Raw genomic sequence first — 17,369 nt, forward strand, 5'->3', positions numbered from 1 at the left:
TTGAGACTATTAGAAGTTGGCAACTTAAGACATAAATGAGAGATATGATATAGAGTGTGATTTAGAATGCCTCATATTTTGAGAGTTATGTATGTAACTGAAGTAAATTTGGAGTTACTGTCTTCTCAGAGGTCACAAGATATTTAGTCTTAATTGGTTCTGCTTCTGGTAGCCTGAGATTTCAGTTTTTTGTAGTGTCTCTTCCAGACATATAGTCTTTGACATTGATGTGAAATTACAAATAGAAAATTGAACATCTAAATGACTAAGAAAAGCTTATTTATTAAATCTCTAGCTTTATGCCAGAATTCTATAAGGAAGATATTAGAATTTACTATGTATGAAATGGTTTAGTGACTACCTTGTAAATTTTATCATAAAGAATTCTCATCTCCTTCCCACCCGATTCTTCCTTTTTTTTTTTTTAAACCCTTAACTTATGTCTTAGGATCAATACTGCATATTGGTTCCAAGGCAGAAGAGAATTAAGGGCTAGGAAATGGAGGTTAAGTGACTTACTCAGGGTCACACAGCTAGGAAGTGTCTGAGGTCAGATTTGAACCTAGGACCTCCTGTCTCTAGATCTGGCTTGTAATCCACTGAGCTACTCAGCTGCCTCCCCCCACCTCCATCCTTCTTAAAAAATTAATAGATAAATCTTCTGCCTTGGAACTAATACTTAGTGTCAATTCTAAGACAGTAAGATTTTTTTCCAAAATCCTTGAAAATCAGCAAAAATACTAATTTATTTTATTTTATTTTTTTGGTTACAATACTCACTTTATTTCCTTCCCTCCCCTCCACAAAAATACTAATTTAGATAACTAATAGTTTAAACAAAGTTTCTGTATACAAAGAAGTTTTAATAGATATAGCAACTAAATTATTTCTAAAAATGGTTTTTTGAAGGCTAACTTCCAGGATTATTGCTAGGGTTTTTCGTTTTGTTTTGGGGTGTGTGTGCGCGTGGGCACGTGTATGTATAGGGATGATTATTTTAGTATTTTATTTGTAGAGACCTGAAAATGCTAATGCTTGAAAATAAAAATTGTTTGATATTCAAAACATCATTTTCAAACTATCTTTATAGGTAATACTTTTCCTTATTTGTTCCCTCTATTCCAAGAGAAGGAAAAGTATTACCCTTTATAATTTCCACTACTTCTGCACTTTTATTCTGTACTTTTAATTTGGTCTTCTCTCCTTTTTGGTTGACTGTATCCACAATCATCTGCTTTTCAATCTTCCAAACTGTCTTTCAAATATATCTTTCCCATAAAAAAAAAATCTTCAATTGACCCTATTATCTCCCAGAGATATTTTCCTTTATTTCTCCACCAAACTCAAAACCTGACTACTCTTATTGCCTCCACTCACTCTGTCTTCAAGCCTTTCAAATCTGACTCCCAAGTTATCATTTAACTGAAATTGATCTCTCTAAAGGACCAATTATATTAATTTTTCATTTTTTAAATTACATATAAAATAATTTTAACATTTGTTTAAAATTTTTTTGATTTTCAAATTCTCACCCTCACTCACCCAGTAAGCTTCTTAATAAGGTGAGTGATTTGATAGATATTATACATGTACAGTCATAAACATATTTCCATATTAGCCATATTGTGAAAGAAGACACAGGCCAAAAATAAACAAATACCACCACCACCACCAAAAAGCAAAAGAAAACAAGAAAAAAAAATTTTAAATGTGTGCTTTGATCTTCATTCAGACTCCCTCAGTTCTTTCTTTGGATAGCATTTTTTATTTTTATTTTTAAAATTTTTAAACCCTTACCTTCCATCTTGGAATCAATACTGCATATTGGCTCCAAGGTGGAAGCACAGTAAGGGCTAGGCAATGGGGGTCAAGTGACTTGCCCAGGGTCACACAGCTGGGAAGTGTCTGAGGCCAGATTTGAGCCTAGGACCTCCTGTCTCTAGGCCTGGCTCTCAATCCACTGAGCTACCCAGCTGCCCCTTGGATAGCATTTTTAAAAAATCACAAGTCTTACAGAATTGGCTTGAATCATTGTATGGCTAAGACTAGCTAAACCATTCAGAGTTGATTTTAAGTATTTCTATTATTATGTACACTGTTCTCTTGGTTCTGCACACTTCATCTTGCATCATATAAGTTCATATAAGTCTTTCCAGGTTTTTCTGAAACCATTCTCCTTGTCATTTCTTATTGTATGATAGTATTCCATCACAATTATATACCACAACATTCAGACATTTCTCAATTGATGGACATTTCTTTGGTTTCCAATTCTTTGCCACAAAAAGAGCTTCTATAAATATTTTTCTCCATATAGGTCCTTTTCTTTTTTAATAAAATCTCTTTGGGATGTAGAATTAGTAGTGATATTGTTGGGTGAAGGGGTAATGTACAGTTTTATAGCCCTTAGGACATAGTTCAATTGCTCTCCACACTAGCTGGATAAGTTCACCAACAGTGAGTTAACATTCCTATTTTTTTCAACATCCTCTCCAATATTTTTCATTTTCCTTTTCTGTCATATTAGCCAATCTGATATATTTGAGGTGAATACCTCAGAGTTTTTTAATATGCATTCCTTTTTTGTTGAGGAGAGGGGATTATAGATCAAGAGTTAGACAGAGCCTCAAAAGCTATGTAGTCCAACCCTCATTTAAAAAATAATTTTTTTTGTTATATTTGAATTATAAGATATTTTCTTCCCTCCCACCCAACTCTACACTAGAGAAGGCCTATATTTTTCACACACACACACACACACACACACACACACAAAACTATATAATACATAGTTCCATATATCAGTTCTTTCTCTGGACATCTACAGCATCTTCCTTCATAGGTCCTTTGTAGTTGATTTGAATATTCATATAACAATATTTCATTCACTCACATTTACTCTTTGAATTATATTGCAATTAGTATATTCAACCATCTCTTGATTCTGCTTATTTTACTCTTCTTTATTTCATGCAAGTCTTTCCATGTTTTTCCAAAATCTAAAGGCTCATTTCTTATAGCCCAGTAGTATTCCATCACAGTAATATATCACAACTTATTCAGCCATTCCCCAATTGATGGGCAACCTCTTAATTTCTAGATTTTTTTTGCCACCACAAATAGCTGCTATGCATATTTTTAGAAGATGTAGGTTCTTTTCCTTTTTCCTTGAACACCTTGGGATACAGACCAATTAATGGTGTTCCTGAGTCAAAGAATACATACCATTTTGTACCTTTAAACACAATTCCAGATTATTCTCCAAAATTATTTATTAGTGCCCCAATTTTTCTACATTCCCACCAATATTTGTCATTTCCCCTTTCTATTGTTTTAGTCAATTTGATAGGTATGAGATGGTACCTCAAAAATTTTCATTTGCATTCTTCTAATCAGTAATGATTTAGAACATTTTTATATGACTATATATAACATTGATTTCTTCCTCCAAAAACTATTGATTCATATCTTTTCACCATTTTCAATAGAATAACTCATTTTCTTAAAATTTGAAAAAGTTAGCTACATATTTGAATTTGTGTCTTGATCGTCCCTGTCTCCATTATAACTTTTTATGGTCAGGTTCTTTTTGTTGTTGTTGTTGTTTGCTCATTTTCCTACCCTATTTCTTGACCTCTAACTTTGATTTAAAGTTGGTCTCTACTCCAGGGATGTCTCAAACTTCAGGATTTTTATACTGCTGTTTTCAGAGCTGGTTCTGGGAGTCTATAAGGTTTTTTCTGTTCTTCAGTGGTGGTATGATCTAAGGAGAAGTTTGGTCAGTGTCTTCCTGGCCTGTCTTTGAGCGACTCAAGCACTCTTCTCTGCCCTGGAAATGTAACCATGGCAGAATTTTTCTTTGTATGAAACCAACTGGCTTTATAGGCATCCAATTTTCAGTACTATTAGTGGTATATACTCTAACCAAGTGAACTGAATACTCTAGACAAAACTGATTTCTAGATCTCTTCAATTAATAATGCACTTCATGGATATGAGCTAGATAATAATTTCAGGGAAATTTATCACTAAATTAGCCATATCAACTATTAGAAATTGTCTTGATAGAGAGGTTAGGATTCATTTCAATAGAGAGAATGCCACCCTAAAGATCCTTAAAGTATTAAAGAAGTAGAGCAATTTTATTCTCTTAGTATATCTTTTCTATTAATACTTGATATTTCTTTATGTAAAAATTATTCTTTTAGAATGGCAAAATGAAAACTTAAAAGAATCTAAAGACCAACAGGATCACTTGATGTCAGAATTAGAAGAAATTAAGATGTCTTTGCAAAAAAGTGAGGTAGGCTTTATGTTATTTTAATTACTCTTTATTGGCAATAAAACCCAGTGAACAGACATTTTTTGAATACTACTTTGTGCATGATGGAGAAAACTAAGGTAATTTAAGACATAGTCCTTGTCCTCAAAGAACTCATAGTCTGAGTGGTAAGACAAGAGAAATCTAAAAAGGCGATCATCAATTAACAGTCAACAAGCATTTATTAATTATTTCGTATGTCTCAGGTACTACATAAGAAATATAGTTTTATTATATGTCAAATAAGTAATGGAAGCAATAAATACATCATTTTGTATTATTTATGTTTTATTTGGTACTTTAATTTGTGGAATATATATCATATCTTGTCTTTCTATTAGACTATAAACTCCCTGAGTCCAAGGACCATGTTACATTTAGTCTTTGTGTCTCCTACATTGCTTAGAATAGGGCCCTGAAGATAGTCAAGACTCAATAAATATTGGTTGGAGTAAAAATAGTACATTAATTTAGAGAAGTGAGACCTCATTGTGGGTCAGAGTAGCCTAGAAAGGTTTTCCATTAAAGAAAGAACTTTAGCTGGGCTTTGAAGAAAAGGTATGATGTAGAACTCAACAAATATTTTATTCCTAATGTAGCACCAAGTAGATGGTGGAGGAAGGTGAGGATTAATATCAATAGTTATCAACTCTTTTTTCTTACTACCTCCCCTTTGTCTTTGGAAATTTAATCATCCATACCCTAGTATGATAATTAGTTCATTTTTTTTAGCCTAAGGACAACATAATAATACCTTAGCTCCATGGAATTCCTTTCTGCACTGCCTTTTTGACTTTATATTAAATGAAAAGTTATGGCCACAGTCAAAATTGCTCAGAATCCCTAAATGGGAAAAGTCCTTACATTTGGGTAGAGGCTTAGCTATCTGCTTTTAATTTAAATTTATTTTTATTTCTAGCAACCTGGCCTGTTAATAGTTGAATCAAAATCCAGGTTCCTAGAGTCATTTGGGTAAAGAAGTGAGCAAATTATGTTATAGTATCTATTAATGAATAGGCACCAGAAGGAGAACTTGGGGAAAGTTTTTGGTCTTTTTCAGTCTAGGAAGAGGTGAGTAAAACTGGTGGTAACAGTGTAAGTCTTTTATTTTAGGATCCCTGAAAGTCTAATGGCCTTCCTTGATTTTTCCCCTTCTTTGTCACAGCTCAGTTCAATTTTTCCTTCTTTCTTTTTCCTATAATTCTTGTATTGCTAATAACTAATAAATTTCCAATGTTGGGGAGCCTGGTCTTATTCTTTCTGCTGCTTATCTATTAAAGTTGCTACCATTTCTTCTCAATAGGAATCTCACAGACTCTATGTTTGAGTTAGAGTGTGGCTTAATTTTGTCTTCTGACTCAAAGATCACAATAAATTGATCTTAAAGTTGGAGATTGAGAAGAGGAATGCTTGATTTAGTGAACTGTAAATCCAAAGGTGCCAGTCAGTTCTCAAACCCTTATTAACAGTTAGAATATGTATAGATATGGTGAGACCCCAGGAGAGGAAGCCATGCATAGTGGGGTTGGACTTTTGAGTATCTGATACACTTCTAGGTAGGGAGAGATAGGAAGACCCAGTCTCAAAAATAAACAAAACTTTTTTCCTTACAAAGTGTTTTGAATATGTCTTCTTGTTTTCACTCTATCGACTTTAGATTTCTCAAAAAACATTAGAAGAAGAATTGCAAGCAGCAGGCAAAATGATAATTCTACTTACTAGAGAAAAAGAAGCTCAAATGGAAGAAATTAGTGAAGCTAAGATTACACATTCATCAGTTGTTGCTGAATTTGAAGCTACTATTTCCACCTTGAAGGAATTGTTGACAACAGAACAGCACAGGTAGAACAATAACAAAATAAAACCTTAGATTTAACAATAAAAATTCAACTGCTTTTGTTACACTTTAAATATTTTCTTCAAATTATTATATGAGCTTATCATTTCTATAGCATTAGAATTTATTCTTCTTGTATATGGTTCCGGGAAAGAGAAAATGACCTGTTCTAGACAGGGAGGTATTTTAGGAAAAGTTCTAGGCAGGCTCTGCTTGAGAATTAAAGAACTTTACATATAGACATTAGACAAACTTAACAGTGTTTGTAGGTTGCTTTGTGAATTACTATCTATCAATAAGTTAAATTGAGGATCATTTGTGAAATATTACTATATCACATAGATATATAAGAAACTGACACAAACATAAGAACAAGAGCTAATTTCCACTATCCAAATGGTCAAAGAATATGTATAGGCAGATTTCAAATGAAGAAATGCAAATTATTAGAAGACATATGAAAGAATACTTCAAATCACTAGTAATAAGATAAATATGAGTTAAAACAACTCTAAGATGTTATTTTACACCAAAGATATTGTCAAAGATGACAAAGAACAAAAATGGTTAAGTGTTAGAAGATAAGCACTGTAGCTCATATGTTGAAGTTAACTGTCATTTGATCTAATTATTCTGAAAATATTTGAAATTATACCAGAAAAGTTACTAAATTATACATACCATTTAACCCTCTTTAGTGAGATCAAATATGTAAGGAAATCCAGCCTTTGTGTATAAACAAGACTGTTAATAGCATTGTTTTATAGTAACAAAAAACTACAAGGAAATTGAGTGCCCATCAATTGGGGAAATTGCTAAACAAATTATACTATATGAATGTAATGAAATATTATTGAATATTAAGAAACAATGATTATGAAGAAGTTAGGAAATGTAAGACTACTTGAGTGAACTAATATAACATGAAATAAGCTGAATCACAATAGAATAATATACAATATCATAATATGGTCTTTTTATATATTGTTTTCCTGATTCTGCCTTTTTTGCTTTGCATCATTTCATACAAGTGTTCCCATGTTTCTCTATTTCTTATATTCTTTGTTCCTTATGGTGTAACAATATTCCATTAATTTATAATACTACATTTTGTTCAGCCATCACTAGATTAATGAGCATTTAATTAGTTTACTATTTTTAACTATCACAAAAATTACTGCTATAAATATTTTTGTAAGAATAGGATCTTTTCTTAGTTTCTTTCTAATAGTTCCATCCTAGGGCATCTCTTCAACATATATTTTGTTGATGCTCCTTCCTCCTTTTAACCTCCTCACTCCCCAAGTGGATCTTTTGAAAATATGTACTTGATGATTCATTCCATTCAGCTTTGAGACAAATGCCTGGGACTATTCTGTCCTGATGGATAAGTTAGTCAGCTTAGATATTCATTGCCTACTTAGATCTAGCAAATCTTAGACCATGCTTCAATTCTTTTCCAAACTTCACTTCATCTTCTTTCTTGCCATATGACCTAATTCTGATTTCTCTAGACCTCCTGACCACTTAAAATCAAGACCTGGGTGACTATAATCAACCAAAAAGTATTTATTAAACAACTACCATGTACTAGGGAGCCAGGTAGTATAGTGGAGAGAATACTGTACCTGATGTCAGGAAGACTTGAATTCAAATCTGAACTCAGACACATACTGGGTGCAGCAGTGTGCTAGAACTGGCTTGGAATTGTGATTTATTGTTTTATTGATTGGTACATTTTTTTGAGAGCATATTAGTAAACATTTACCAACATATAATCTTTGTTTATTGCAGTTTCCTTATTGGGTTAACAATAGAAAGAAAGCCTCAGGGGAAGAAACAGGTTAAAGGCATGTAATACCTTGAACCAGAAAAGCATATTTTCTAAGGACCCAAGAAAGGACTTATTCTTTTTCAGTTGTGTCTGACAATTCATGACCCCATCTGAGGTTTTCTTGGTAAAGATAGTGGAGTGGTTTACTATTTCTTCCTCCAGATCATTTTATAGAAGAGGAAATTAAGGTAAAGGGTTAAGTGATTTATCCAGATTCACACAGCTAGTAAGTATCTGAGGTCAAATTTGAACTCAGGTCTTCTTGACTCCAGCATTGGCACTCCATCCACTGTGTCACCTACTGGCCCCAGAAAGAACTTAGAGTAATCAGAAGTTGTGATTTAATCCTTTGGCTACACACACACATTCTCTGTATATATGCTCACCACTATTATATTCTTATATTTTAACCTATTTTTATCTGTACTAATACAAGAAAGAGTATGGCCCTGGGATTTGGGGGATGGAGAAATGTTTTATGCCAACTATTATTATATCATCTTAGGTTTTTTCTAAAAGCTATTAAATGACTGCCAATCAGTGGGGAGCACACTAGAGCGAACTCATACTACAGTTCTAGAAATCCTAGAGGTCCTCAGGGTTGCTTTTCAAACCCTGAGAGAAGTAGCATTCTTTGTCCTCTGGGAACCTAACCTAATAGTCCAATTTGAGTTGTGAGAATGAACTCAGAGTATGATATGAATATTATTTCCCTTTACTAGAATGTCATTTTCTCACATAATTTCAAATTGTTTTACAGAATCATTGACTAATTCACAACTACTAACGATGTGTTAGTTAGTCTGGCCTCCCTCAGCCCAAGAAACATTGACTATTTTTGTATATCATCTTTGTTAATACTAAGTGACTTTATTATGAGGGTGACCACAAATGAGGACAGTAAAAATGGAATAACATGATTTGGAATCAAGAAATTAAAAATGCCCTTTTTGCAGCAAGGCAATTCTTTATTATTTGACCATCCTAATTGTTACAGTAACTTTTCCCAATCTTTTCCTTTCTCAAATCTCCCATTGTTCCCTCTACCCCAGATCTTTCTGTTTAGAATCTTGCCTCATATTTCACTTAAAAAAAATTGAGGCTGCTTTATTGAGAGCTCCCTCTCTTCATCTTTCTCCTCATCTCAAATCATTCAATGCCTTTCCTCACTATAAAACTATGCCATGGTATAAACTTCAAAAAATAGTTACTCTTCTGCTTGGAGGGACAACATCTTGGACTTGGAATTTCAAACCTGTTCTTGAATATTCCATTTTTGAAAGCAGTGAAAGGAATCAAGGAGGTAATACTACTTGTGCATTAATTCGCTAAGGCATGGACTTTCACTGGAAAACATTCACTAAGCAGTACTGAAGCCAAAGCTTAAATGCTTTGGCCATATAATGAGGACAGGATTCATTGGAAAAGATCTTAATGTTTGAAAGATTAAAGATAAAAGGAGAAAGGGACAGCAGAGATCAAGATGGATAGAAAATATAGAAACAAAACATGATTTCAGACAGATTTCAAGAGATAGTGAAGGATAGAAGGACCTAGGGTGCATGGTGTTGCAAAGAGTTCAACAAGACTAAATAACAAAACAGGAATGCATTGCCCCTATCTTCTTTGAACAATGATTTACACTCTGTTTCATTTCCTAAATCAAGAAGTTTTGTAATGATAATGGCATTCCTTTCAAGATTCTACTTATTTTTTTTTAAATAATGTCCCAACTTCACCCTCACTATCTGGATGATTTTATTGAAAATGTAAAAGTGGTCTATCATTCCACTACCACTATGTCATTTTTATATAATTACATTATTGATCAGGCAGTGATTAAGAATTTTAAGGTGTATTATTATGCACTACAATTGCCCAGACAATTGTAGCTTTGAAGACAGATAAGAATTTGACATTGAGAGCACTATAGATATCCTATAATATTTGCCATGCAGTCTGGAAATAATGCAAGAAACAAGTATTGCAGAGAGTTTGGGAGAAATGTGACTGAAGTTCATCCTGATTTGTGGATTTGACAAGGATAAAATATTAGAAGAAGTTAGGTGATAAGACTGTAAAATTAGCTCAAGAATTGGAGCTAGAAGTGGAAGAGAATGCTGTGATGGAGTCTTGGTGAAGAAATGTTGAATGAGAATCTGCTGAGCAGCTGCAAAGATTGCCAAAGAAGAAAGAAAACTTTTTTGCTCAAAAGTTAAGCCAAAAAAGGTTCATAATGATACAATTGACAGGAGCATTTGATCATTTGAGTGAATTTTTTTTCTTGTATTGAAAAAAATCACCTCTAATTCTTTAAAAATTTTAAAAATTCAAAGATTAGTTGAGGTTAATATTGCTTACTATAATACATGAGGAAAAAAAGAGAGCTACTGTTCAATCATCTCTGGTTAGTTTCATAAAAAGTTGTGCCAACAGCCAACTATGATAAAGGCTAAGTGGAGTAAGTAGAGAAAGAGAAACATACTTTACTATACAGAACTGTGAATACCTCATCATTAACTTTGCCTTTCATTTTTGTTTATTTCTATTTATTATCTTGGTACAATATTTAATATGTCTGCATTTCAGTATATTTTATGACTTGTATAAAGTTATTACTTTACATATGCCTTTGTTTTATAGGTTGAGTGAAGAGGGGAAGTAGGGGCAATTTGCATTCTGTAAAAAAAAATTTTTTTTATAGAGATTTGTAGAATGGTCCACTTACTGAGAACTGTTTGTATTTCCCAAAGCTTGGGTCTGGGTTCTCTTATTCCTTATTTTAGCTTAGAGATCTCACCAAGTCCTATGGATTTAATAATCATTTTGATAGTAGAGGAAAGAACATTAACTTGTCCAAGTCTTATAGCTAGTTTTCAAATCTGTCTTCTTTATAATAGGATACATATACATCAAAGTGCATCTTATATATGACATTTGAATAAATTGAGCACTAATTCTCTGCATTTATTCCTAAATAATGTTTGTATTAAAAATTCAAGAAACAAGGTTATAAGAATATGATTTAAAAGTTTATAATAAAGGCAGCATAGGATAGGATTCAGTCATTTTTTTATTACAAAAATAATACATTTTCAAAATGGACATTTATGAGAATAGATTTATAAAATGCCTAATGACTTTAAAGGTATATTTACATTCAAATGAGACAGGCAAATAAATATATTACTTAAAGTCTAGTTACCTTGTGTACCACCTGAACTTGTATAACTGAATTACTTACTTAAATATATTTGTAGTTGACATTTTACATTTTAAAATATATTTTAAAAGATTGGAGAAAAATGAAGAACAATTGAAAACACTTATCTTGGAACTACAGAAGAAATCAAGTGAACTTGGTGAGGTTTAAAGAAGGACAAATATCCTTTTAAATAATGAAATAGACTAGTTACTACATTGTTTCTGTGTTGTTTTTTTACTTGATTATTTTGTCTAGCTTTAAGAAAACAGGAAAGTCTTAAAATTGCCTTTAAAAAATGGTCACCATGTTTCCTGGATGCTAACTAAGGAACTGAAAGGGGTTAGGGGAGACATAGATTCCTGACTTCAGAATTCTTAACAATTTTTGTCAGAAATATCAGTCATGTTTTGTAACTCATATGCATATTTCATATTTTAGCCATCCTAGGGAAGTAACTATATGTAGGAAAAAGTAAGTTTATTCAAATCTATGCTATATTTAATTTTATATGTAAGTAATAACTGTGCTATTAAGCCTTATGGGCCCTCACTGCTTTTTAAAATGAATTTTCTTCTACATTTTTCACAGTTGGTTCTTAAGCATAATTTCATTCTTAGTTCTTTTTACAGCTGACTATATCTCCTGTTTTATTGAGAAAATTGAGACTAAATGACATACATCTCCATATTTTTTCTTCTTCATACTTCAAAATCTGTCTTCCACAACTTCTCCTATCCTGTTTTTAAAGAATGAACTTTTTCTGCTTCTTACCCAAATAAACTTCTAAATTTTTGTTCTATCTTATATCATTCAAATTCCTCCTTAATTATGATTGCTAACTGTATATTTCCTTCTAACCTATTATCTTAAACTTTCCCTTCTCTTTCCTTCCTCTATCTCGATCTCTTTAAGTCTGTTTTGCTTCTGACCACTGTCTCCTTATTCTCCCCTCCTTCTTATTCTCCTCTTCTCTTTCTCTTAATCCCTTTCCATTTTACTTACCTATCAGGTAAATTGAATTTCTATAACCAATCTATTAAAATCCCTTAATTTTTTTCATAGGAACTATCATTTCACCATACTTCCACTATCCTATACTCAGTAAGATTTTTGAATACACTTATTCCAATTACATTTCATTTCTTCAAATCATGATAATTTCATGATTCAGTAGAATTTTAGGTCCTTAAGGTGTAGGGACTTTTAATTTTTGTGTTTGTAGCCCCAGAGCTTAGCATAATACCTAGCACATATATGGCAGGTGCTTAATAATTTTTTTTGTTTGTTTTTTAAACCCCTTACCTTTCATCTTAGAATGAATACTGTGTATTGGATCCAAGACAGAAGAACAATAAAGACTAGGCAATGGTGGGAGGGAGAGGGGGGAAGGGTTTGGGGGTAGTGGGAGGTTAAGGGACTTGCCCAGGGTCACTCAGCTGGAAGTGTCTGAGGACAAATTTGAACCCAGAACCTCCCATCTCTGGGTCTGGATCTTAATCCTCTGAGTGACCTACCTGCACCTTTAATAAATTCTTCTTGAAGTTCATTGAATTCAGATAAAACTGGAGATCTAAATTTAGAAATATTTGACTCTATGAAAATGGAGGTATTTACTAAGGAAAAGAATATAGAGAAATAGAAGCCGCAAAACAGAGCTTGAAGGAAAATACCACATTGTGTAGAATGGAAAGGAAGGACAAAAATTAGTAAAAGAAAGGGAAATACAAAAGGATCTCAAGGAGACTGAGACCAATAGTTTCCAAAGTAATGAGGACAGAAAAGGGATAATTATGTTTGAATAGAAAAAGGTTGTTAGTAATCTTTAATTATTTGTTTCATTAACCTGGTAGTAGAAGAAGACAGTTTGCAAAGGATTAAGTATTTATTGAATAGAGAGGAAGTGAAGGCATTGGATTTTATAAAATACTACATATTCAAGGAGTTTAGTAAGAAAAGGAAGGAGAAATGGTATAATAGGCAGAAGGAGTATTAGGGTTAAACACTTTTTTAAAATAAAGGAGATCTGTACTGCTTGACAATGTTAATTTAACTGAATTTGTGAATTAATAGTGATGTAAGAAACTTGTGGAAAAGAGGAGGTAAAGCATGCTTGAGAGGTAAGGTATCCTTGAGAGGTAAGGTAACCAGACACAGAAAGGAATGGATGGGGTCATGATCCTAAGTATAAGGGGCTTATTGAAGAAGAGTGTCATATCTTCCTTTGAGACTATAGAGGTTTAAATTATATATAGATATTAAGATAAAGAGATAGTGATAAATGAAGGCAAATGCATATGAAATACTATTTGATGATGACTTTATAATATATAATTCCCTTTTAAATATATCCTATATGATCATATATCTGTCCATGTTATAAATGTATTACTTTTTTTCATGGTGCCTTTAATCTGTTACTTCCTAGTGCTTCCCTTTGAGAATGTTTCTCTTATTTCTTGCCAAACTAACCTTTTTGTTATTCCTCACAACATTTTATCTCTCATCCCTGTGCCTTTGACTAGGAATCCATTCTTCTTCATCTCTTCCTCTTAGAATCCCTAGTTTCTACCTTCAAAGTCCAGTTGAAGCATTACCTTCTACACAGTCTTTCCCAATCACCCCAGCTGCTAGTGCCTTTTAATTAAAATTTTTTCTTGAGTTTATTTTATATTTATTTGTTTTTTTTCCAATAGTATATAAACTCTTTATGGACAAGGACTGTTTTCCTTTAAGTTATGGTATCTTCAGTGCTTAGCACAGTGACATACAATGTGCGTAATAAATTATGTTGATTTCCTCTTTATGTTACCTTTTATTTCTTATTTATTCAATCCAGTTTTCACATATCATTCTCAATTTTTAATCTCAGTAAGACATTGAGTTCTTTTAATATATATTTTTTTAATTTTAGAAGAAGAGAAACTATGTAAAAAGAACAAAGAATTGCAACTTGAAGAAGAATCAAAAAGAACCTTGGTAAATATATATAACTATCTCTTTTAGTAATTTAATGTAGACAATTTTAACAGCCTGCTTTTGTCTGGCATATTATTGTGATATTTACAATTTTAACTATACCATACTATACATACCCACGTCTCCAAAAACATACTTTACGTTGGATTTTAAAAAATTATAACCTTGGTTTTTTAAAAGGGTCCTTTCCCTCTCCCTTCTCTGTAACCATTTCTCCTAACAAAGGATGAAAAAGAGAAGGGAAAAATCATTTCAGGAAAATAACAAATACATAAACATAGTCTGACATCTTTAATGTTCTATACCAATATTTCCCCCTTATGTGAAGAAAGGAAAGGCATTTTGTCTTCCTTGCTTTGGAGCCAAGCTTGATGATTATAATTACATAATTACAAGTTTGAGGTTTTTATACCACAGTTTCTTCATATTTATTCACTGAAGATGTGTTTTGTATTCATTTTGTAGTTCCACACAAAGATAAAATTCTTTTTTGAAATTATGGCTCTGTTTACAACCCTTATTTATAGAATTTGTAGTTTTGAATATTTATATGATAGAATTCATGATTCCTTTACATTCTTAATTAGGAGGTAAATCAAAAACTCTTAAAAGAAAAGAAACATTTTGAGATGATTACTGAAAAACTTCAAGCAACAGAAATAGAACTAAATGAGACTCTTCAAATCAAAGAGGTTTGTATAATGATTTATTTTGTTTCAGATATTTGTTATTATAGATGTATTCTACAATTACATCAATGTTTATAGACATTTCAAATTCTTATTAGTTCTCTCTTTTGCTATATAGCTAGTCCAGTCCACCTTCTTTTATGGTCATACAGTTATCTAGTGGCATCTTTTATATCATTTATTCCAGGCAATTCTAATTGGTGATCTGTTGCAAAATATTCATGATCACTATGTTTCTTTTTTGGATCATTTATGTGAACTATCACTTTAATTCTTTAGAGACTGGTGTCCTTTGATTCATACCATATAATATCATTGAAAGAATATTGACTTTAAAGAGATGGGTCTTTGTTTTAGGGAGAGATTCTGAGTCACTAAACTACATGATTTCACAAATGCAATCTACTTTGCTCTCTTCCTCCTATTCAACTGTGGGCCCAATTCATGTTCATCCTTAGTGTCTGTCTAAGGTTATATACATATATAGTTAGATAAACTCTGTGGTTTTTCCACTTATCCTAGTTTCAACAATAAATCTAATTTATTCAATTGCCTTTTCCAGTTGGTAGTTAAGTCAAAATGATTTGAGTTATTTTGGATCTTATCTAGGAGGTTTTCCAGGGATATATATAATTAGAACATCACTCACAAACAGGAGCATTATAATCTATAGGAAATGTCTCATTCATTTGAAATTCTTTTGTACATACTTATGACAGTGACATAAATATTGGGCAAGAACATGTCTCTCTGTTTTATGCCTCACTTGATATTAATAATCAAAGGGTTGCTAATTAAAGTTTTCTTTGTTTTATAGCTTGAGAAATCATGCATGATTTTAATATATACGCATGGAAGATACTTTGTTGGAGGAGAGTCTTTAAAGTCACATTTTACTACACTAAATCAATTTTTTTTATTTGATTACCCCATCAAACAATAAGTATAGTGAATTCTTATATTTTCTCCATCATTAATCAGTTGTGTTTTCATGAGGTCCAGCTAGCCTCAAAATCATCCCAGGAATATTTGTAAATGAAAGTGGAAAGAGGACAAATACAAAAACAAGAACAAATATTTTTGTAATAATTTGTTGGGAATGGGATGGATAATTCTGATGTAACCACTACATTTGGACATTTCTGCCTCAATCCTTGATATACTTTATATGCAAGTGACAGTGCTATTTAAGAAGATCAAATTAGGATGAAGGTACTGATCCTAATATAGAAGAAATCCATAATAGAAATAGTACAAATTTAAAAGTACTTAAGGTTACCAAAAAGGAGAAAATTCTAAAGGAATAGAAATGCAAGTGGTATTTTTACTTTTCAAAAAAGAGATTTAAACTGGATCATAAAATATGAAGAATGGGATTCTTATTTGTATTGGTAGAGCAATCTCACTGAAAAGATCTCAGTTCAGAGATAGTACCATTGCATAAGCTTATTCTTCACAGCTTGCTATTTAAAAATTCCAATGTTTCATCTACATGAATTTTAAATTAGCTATAAAACTTCATATGACAACTCTTTAATATCCATAACCTATTTCAATACAACTTCATGGAATAGAAACAAACTTGTGTTTTTGTATATTGTGCTACCAGAGCACAATCTCTGGGAGATGCTTCAAAGATGGAAGATGTATAGCCTAGTGATGAGTTATATGTACTGGTCTGAAGACTAGTCTAAATGGAGAAATGAAGTATTTATTAAATTCTTACTAGGTGGCAGGTGCTTTTCTAAGTACTAGTAATAAAAAGAAAAGCACAAAGATAGTCTCCATCCTCAAGAAATTCAAAGGAAAAGGAAGCACAAAAAGGGAGCTAAATAATGAGGGTGTAAGGAGAGGAGGTGTGAAAGTCCAGAGAGTCAGGAGAAAAGTGATCTTGGCTGCCAGGGGCACTTCCTCAAATAGAACCTGAATAAGTTTAAAGAAACTCATTATCAGGCTGGTTAGAAGTTGATTTAATTTTTCTGTCACAACTCATGATGACTCTGCTGAGATAAAAAGAAGTTGTGATGTGCATCAGTAGAAAGGAATACCTACTCTGAAGACATCATAGATCTGTGAAGATGAAGTCTCATTTTATTGCTACTTTATAATAATTTTTAATAATTTGCTACTTTATAATAATTTTTAATAATTAAAAAATTTTAAACCACAACCCATATATTTTTTCTTTTTCAGAAAGAAGTACATGATTTGAAAGTAAAATTTAATACAGCTGTTGAGAATGAACAAAATTACTTAGAACAGGTTGCAGAACTGAAAACTGAACTTGAACAAGAGAGGTATGCTTTTCATTATGTAAAACACATGAATTTTCTCCCAAAGATTCATACCATTTTGTGGAGACTGGACCTGTGATTTTGTTGAGTTAGGGAATTTGGGGTGAAAAGACTGTCAATATCTGCCTTGTAACCTATTATTTCAGAGAATTGTCCAAGGTATTGAGTATGTAAGTGACTTGCCCTGGGTCCCTTAGTGGGAGTCAGAGGCAG

At 32.2% G+C, this 17,369-nt stretch overlaps 1 protein-coding gene across 3 annotated transcripts in view; it reads left to right on the top strand.

Annotated features, from left to right (window-relative positions):
* The window catches only part of SYCP1 (synaptonemal complex protein 1), a 75,546-nt gene that overhangs the window by 17,602 nt on the left and 40,575 nt on the right, over positions 1–17,369 (top strand). For all 3 annotated transcript variants that reach the window (XM_007485237.3, XM_007485233.3, XM_007485236.2), the window contains exons 13-18: positions 4,209–4,303; positions 5,979–6,163; positions 11,287–11,354; positions 14,109–14,173; positions 14,761–14,865; positions 17,056–17,159. In XM_007485237.3, coding sequence (XP_007485299.2) covers positions 4,209–4,303; positions 5,979–6,163; positions 11,287–11,354; positions 14,109–14,173; positions 14,761–14,865; positions 17,056–17,159 — 622 coding nt within the window. The remainder of the gene's footprint in view (positions 1–4,208; positions 4,304–5,978; positions 6,164–11,286; positions 11,355–14,108; positions 14,174–14,760; positions 14,866–17,055; positions 17,160–17,369) is intronic.

Source organism: Monodelphis domestica, chromosome 2, assembly GCF_027887165.1.
Source record: "Monodelphis domestica isolate mMonDom1 chromosome 2, mMonDom1.pri, whole genome shotgun sequence".
In the NCBI taxonomy this organism is placed as follows: Eukaryota; Metazoa; Chordata; class Mammalia; order Didelphimorphia; family Didelphidae; genus Monodelphis; species Monodelphis domestica.